Source organism: Limulus polyphemus, unplaced genomic scaffold (assembly GCF_000517525.1).
Source record: "Limulus polyphemus unplaced genomic scaffold, Limulus_polyphemus-2.1.2 Scaffold7103, whole genome shotgun sequence".
NCBI classification, from domain to species: Eukaryota; Metazoa; Arthropoda; class Merostomata; order Xiphosura; family Limulidae; genus Limulus; species Limulus polyphemus.
Genome location: NW_013672713.1, coordinates 1 through 6,306, shown reverse-complemented (window position 1 = coordinate 6,306; position 6,306 = coordinate 1). Strand labels below are relative to the sequence as shown.

Genomic DNA, 6,306 nt, shown 5'->3' with positions numbered 1-6,306 from the left:
ACTCAATAAAAGTATCTAAAATCATACTTTCTTCTCCCCAGGTAGTGTCCTATTATATCAATAGCTGATACTTCTATCACGTTAACTTGACTCAATAAAAGTATCTAAAATCATACTTTCTTCTCCCCAGGTAGTGTCCTATTATATCAATAGCTGATACTTCTATCACGTTTAACTTGACTCAATAAAAGTATCTAAAATCATACTTTCTTCTCCCCAGGTAGTGTCCTATTATATCAATAGCTGATACTTCTATCACGTTAACGTGACTCAATAAAAGTATCTAAAATCATACTTTCTTCTCCCCAGGTAGTGTCGTATTATATCAGTAGATCTTACTTCTATCTTGACTCAATAAAAGTATCTAAAATCATACTTTCTTCTCCCCAGGTAGTGTCGTATTATATCAATAGCTGATACTTCTATCACGTTAACGTTGACTCAATAAAAGTATCTAAAATCATACTTTCTTTTCCTCCGCTTGTGTTTCACATATTATATATATATGATACTTTTTTCTCATTGTTTGATGTTCAACAGTAATACCTTCAGATACTATTCTCATGTTTAGGTAGTTACTTGTATGTGATAATTGTTTTTTGTTACTAATGGTAATACATTCAGGTATCTTTCACCTGTGTAGATAGCTTTATACATTGTAGGTCATACTTCTCTTTATGTCACATTTAAAGAAGTGTCCTTAGATACCATTCTTTCTCTTGTGTTTGTTCAGAGATATCTTTTATGAGAGATCCTTCATAAGTAGTCTTGTCTTGTAAGAGGTATTGTTTATATCATTCAGAAACTGTTCTTATAGTGTTTGTAAGTAAGAGTTTTTCTACTCCACATATAACCTCTTTCTTTCTCTCTCTCTATCTGTGTGTGTGTGTGTGTTTATATATGTATGGGAAGTTTTATTATTGTATTCCTTAATAAATAAAGATTTTCTTTTTGCAATAACCAGAATCTCTCTGAGGATCATGGTCAGTTCATGACCACTGGCCATATGTATATGTCTGGACAAAATATGCATACTCCCAATCAAGAAATTAATCCTATATCTCAACGACCACTGAATAAACTAGAGGACATGAAAGGTAGGTACTGATGAAGAATATAACCTTATTCTAAGCCTCGTGACAGAATGTGAGTTTGTAAATAGATAGAGAATCAACTAACATAAAAATATACATGTTGATGGCTAGTGTAAGTATGGATAGTTTGGCTCTATGCAAAACAAATTAAATATAATAAAACACTTATCAAATCTTAAACATGTTGATGGCTAGTTTAAGTGTGGATGATTTGGCTCTGTGAAAAACAAATGTAATAAAACACTTATCGCATGTTAAACATGTTGATGGCTAGTGTAAGTGTGGATAATTTAGTCCTATAAAAAATATTTTTACAATAAAGCAGTTTCATATGTGAAACGTGTTGACATCTAATATTAAAAGTATGGAAGATTCAGTTTCATGGGGACAAACTTGCTAGTTAAATGTTTGAAATACAGTAAGATTTGTAAAGTAGAGTGACAAGTGTATTATATAGGAAAAAAACATCCATGTAAAATAGTGTAACAAACATTAATCATTTCTTATATAAACCAGTGAGTGATCTGAAGGCAGAGCTGAAGAAGAGGAACCTCCCAGTTTCAGGGGCTAAGCCCCACCTTATAGAACGACTGAAGACATATCTTGAAGGAAGCAACCAGATAACAACATCTGGTTCAACAGAGGTTTCAACCACTAGAAGTAACAGTGTCCCTTGTATGCCCATTGGTGTTGGAGGTATAATTCTAGACACCCTTCCCAGCATTCCACAACAAACTGTTGCTGACAGTCAGCTGTCTTCAGTTTCATCTGTTGTTGCTATGGATACTACTTCATCTATGTCAGTCTTATCAAGTCCTGAAACTCTCTACAATACTTCAACTGGTGTAGAGCAGGCGACAGAACCACGCCCTGCTTCAGTTGTGCCAATGGATATAGATGATAACTCTACACCAGATGGAACAAACCAGATGGCTGATGTAGATATTGTTAAAATGCAGCAAAGAAGAATTCAAGAATTATACTTAGAATTGCAAAGGTAAATTTGTTTGTTGTTTTTAGTGATGTTTTACACTTGATGAGCAATAAGTTAATTTTTAACTTGGTAGAGATGTTTGTTGCATTTCACATTATTTGTTTTTGTTGTGATTTTAGTGTGAAAATTTCACTTAAATATACTTTTTCAGAGCAACTTCAAGTATAAAAAAAAGTTTCTTTTCTGGAGCTAAATATTCACAGATGTACAGTCTGCATATGGCATTATGTAAAGAAACCTCTAAACTTTTTAAAATGCTCTCATAATAGGAAATCCAAATTAGATACATGTGTAAGTGTTATATAGTGTTTGTTTTAGATCTAAACTCCAGCTGCAGCAACAACAGACCATGATGCAACACCAACAACAAGCTATTCAGCCTACAGTAACTGCTGCTGTAGCCATTCCAATAACCAATTCAACACTCCCATCTGTAGCTGTTACCACAATGTCTGCATCAGTTCCAGGAAACTCCCAAGATCTAAAGCTGAACCAACATCAATTGTTACATCTTCATCACCAACAAGGTAGGTTTGAATTATCAGGTTGTTACTTATGGATACAAGAAGTGCATAACTGAAAGTAATTATTGACACTGTTTATATCTTGAAGATAATAAATAAGGGATGGGGAGATTATGGCTTTCAAAGGCTCAAGAACACTTCAACAAATTAATGTTCGAAGCCTTGAGAGTACTAATTGGATAATTTACAAATAACGTTGCTATAACTACTAGTTTATATTTGACTGGAAACCTATTATTTTACATGTAAGCCATAGAAATGAAATAAAACATTCACATGTAGTTTAAAAATATGTTGTAGAACAGTAATCATGTTTTTATATTTTAAATAAAACTAAAAATGCACCTTGTACATATATATATATGTATTTGATGCTTTGTGCAATACTTGTATATCTACATACAGTAAGCTTACATTGCAAGAGCACCCTCTTGCAGCCAATTAAAAGAACTGCAGCTGACTTAAGCCAAACGTATCTCAACTGAACAGTCACCATTCCAAACAAGTTAGCCCCCCCAGTGGCGCAGCAGTATGTCTTCGGACTTACAACGAGAATCCGGGTTTCAGCCAATTAAAAGAACTGCAGCTGACTTAAGCCAAACGTATCTCAACTTAACAGTCACCATTCCAAACAAGTTAATAGTCATAGTCTTTTTTAAAAAAAAAACGTTGATTAATTAAATATGCATAATAAAAATAGTAATAACTAAAGCTGAACAGAATCACACTAACAATTCAAATAGAAAATAAATACGGACCTTCGAGTACAACAAAAGGTTACAAAACAGTGTTATTATCACTTTTTTTTGGTAATTAATTAAATATATGCTTTGGATAAAGGCATCAGCCAAATTAAGAAATAATAATAGAAAGGATTATCACTAAACAGTGAAGCAGAACAGTTGAAAAATAAACACAAACCTTCTTTTTGTCTTGTGTACAATTTAATGAAGCAGTGTAGCCTTTAAATGTAACTCCTGCCCACTTGCTGTACCATAATAGTACAGAAGGAGATACTATGAAATAACGTTCTGGTGTTTTTTTAATGCAGCAAATTATGTTTATTTAATAGGCTTTATACAAACCAAAAGATAAAATTTTCTGTGTGATTACTATCTCGATATTGTCAAACATTTTCCGTTAACAAGAAAAAAAACACCTAATACTGTTTGAATGATGCTGCCTGATGAACCTTCAAATGACTAGAACTATCTTTGAATTCCTGGCTAACAAATGTACTTTCAAACACAGCCCTATTTAGATATTCTTTTTTTTTTATCTGTAGTGTGTTTTTATTACTTGTTTTGATTATTTTTTAATTAAGGGTACATGTAGCTGGAGTTTGGATTATTTTTTGATGGTAACCTTTGTTATTTCCTGGAAGAAGTGGACTTCAGCTGTTAAATTGTGAAACGTACGAGTGTCTTGTTACAGTTAATTATATGCTTATCTCCTGTAAATATCAAGTTGTTGTTTCTCAGCATGTTGTGAGTAATCTTTGAATCACAGAAAAATTTAGTTAAGTCTGGTTTAACAACATACACTTATTTATAGAAAAGCTTGTAAGAAAATCGTAGGACTAGTGAGAAAGATAACATACTTTACTTAATTGGAGGACTGGTGATAAAGATAACATACTTTGCTTAATTAGAGGACTGGTGATAAAGATAACATACTTTGCTTAATTAGAGGACTGGTGATAAAGATAACATACTTTACTTAATCAGAGGACTGGTGAGAAAGATAACATACTTTACTTAATCAGAGGACTGGTGAGAAAGATAACATACTTTACTTAATCAGAGGACTGGTGAGAAAGATAACATACTTTACTTAAGGTGCGGTAGCTCTTTGTTTGTGTGTGCTTTGTTCAGCTCTACTTCAACAGAAGTGCTAACTTTATATAATGATGGATTTATCATTACAACCTGTCAAATAATCGTAAATTTGTACATTAAAAACAAGTCTTATGTTTTTTCTTATTCCAGTTGTATCAAGTTGTCCAAACATTCCTCCCACAAACAGTTTGGTGGAAACCAACTTTGGAAGATTTCTTCAACCCTGCCATCCAATTGTTACAAGTGATCCAATTCATCCTTCATCTCCCACGGCCACAGTCATGAGCAGTCAACTTGCTTCTTCTCACACGGCCACTGCTACCGAACCAATAAATTCATTCCCAGGAATCACTCCTGTCATTTTCTGTCAAACCAGTGATATGAGTCCTACCATTTCATCAGTTAACAAACATCAGGCTAATTCTGTTCCTAATGGCATAGGTCACCAAAAGTGAGTTGATGTTCTCTCGTTTAGTTTCTCCAGTTCTTAATAGTGTTTAAGATTTTTAAAAATGTAAAATTCCACTGAAAAGAAGTTTTTATTCACATATTTATCTAAAATTGGATATATTTATTGTCATTATTTTATTACTATCCTAAATATTTACCATAGATACATGGTAATCTGAAAGAAAAGTAACTTTATAATTTTTAACACATTTTTTGATGATTTAAGTGCCATATTTTCCATACTTTTATTTTTTATTCCAGATAAGAATGTACGTGATTCTATTAACATTTCAAAGTATTCATTATCAGAGTTACTCTGGCATTATTTCTAAGTTCACACTAACTAATACCTAATTTTTATAAAATACTTTGCTTCTGATAGTTCTGACTTTAAAACTACACCTCATCTTCAAATTACTTGCTCATATTTTCATCCTGTTTTAGGACTACATCCCTTCCAAACTTTAATTCAATGTTGAACATTGTACAAAAAAGCCCCAGCAAAATGAGTACAGAACCTCAGTTTTTCATGACTGTACCTGTACCAGATCATAATGAAGCTGCCAAACAACTGGTTCATCATAAACAGGTTTTTTTTCTTTATTTTACTGTTGTGTTTTTTTAGCTTTTGTATTAATTACCTCAGATTACAGTTGTGTTTTGGGAAATCTGGTCTGATTTATTCTATGTTCATGGTTTGTGAAACAAGTCCTAATTTTCACCTAAGTCTACAGTTGTGGTTTATGGGAATGTGGTCTAACTTAATTTAGTATATAATTATGGTTTGTGAAGTGAACTCTAATTTATATATCAGGTTGGAAGTTTGAACAGTTTAATTCAGGCTCAGGTTGTGACATGATTTCTAATTTTTACCTTAACCTACAGTTATAATTTGAAAGTTTTGCATAATTTAATTTACTGTGAAATTGAGTTTTATTAGTTTTTCTGGTAAGTTAATCTAGAATAGACTTGTTCCTTATGATATGTGATGTAAATTACCTCAGTCTGCATTTGTGGTTTGGCAAAATAGGAAAGAAGGTTTTTTTATCTTGCAGTTTTATCTGACAACTTCTAACCAACAGAGATCAAAACCTGTCAAAAGCCAAGCTGTTGATGATGTCTTGGAAATCTTGATTAAAAGTGGAGGTACAGTGTTTCCTAGTCTCTAATGTTCTAGTAAGAGTAGGTACAGTGTTTCCTAGTCTCTAATGTTCTAGTAAGAGTAGGTACAGTGTTTCCTAGTCTCTAATGTTCTAGTAAGAGTAGGTACAGTGTTTCCTAGTTTCTCTATTGTTCTAGTAAGAGTAGGTACATTGTTTCCTAGTTTCTAATGTTCTAGTAAGAGTAGGTACAGTGTTTCCTAGTCTCTAATGTTCTAGTAAGAGTAGGTACATTGTTTCCTAGTT

The 6,306-nt window shown here is 32.7% G+C and overlaps 1 protein-coding gene across 1 annotated transcript in view; it reads left to right on the top strand.

The window, feature by feature from the left end:
* The window catches only part of LOC106474348 (MKL/myocardin-like protein 2), a 22,415-nt gene extending 16,185 nt beyond the window's left edge, over nt 1-6,230 (top strand). Inside the window, exons 6-12 of the mRNA XM_022402659.1 lie at nt 21-41; nt 965-1,097; nt 1,611-2,091; nt 2,407-2,615; nt 4,601-4,901; nt 5,345-5,489; nt 5,956-6,230. Of these exons, the coding sequence (XP_022258367.1) occupies nt 21-41; nt 965-1,097; nt 1,611-2,091; nt 2,407-2,615; nt 4,601-4,901; nt 5,345-5,489; nt 5,956-6,069 (1,404 nt within the window). The 3' untranslated portion in view covers nt 6,070-6,230. The remainder of the gene's footprint in view (nt 1-20; nt 42-964; nt 1,098-1,610; nt 2,092-2,406; nt 2,616-4,600; nt 4,902-5,344; nt 5,490-5,955) is intronic.
* The last annotated feature ends 76 nt before the right edge of the window (nt 6,231-6,306 follow it).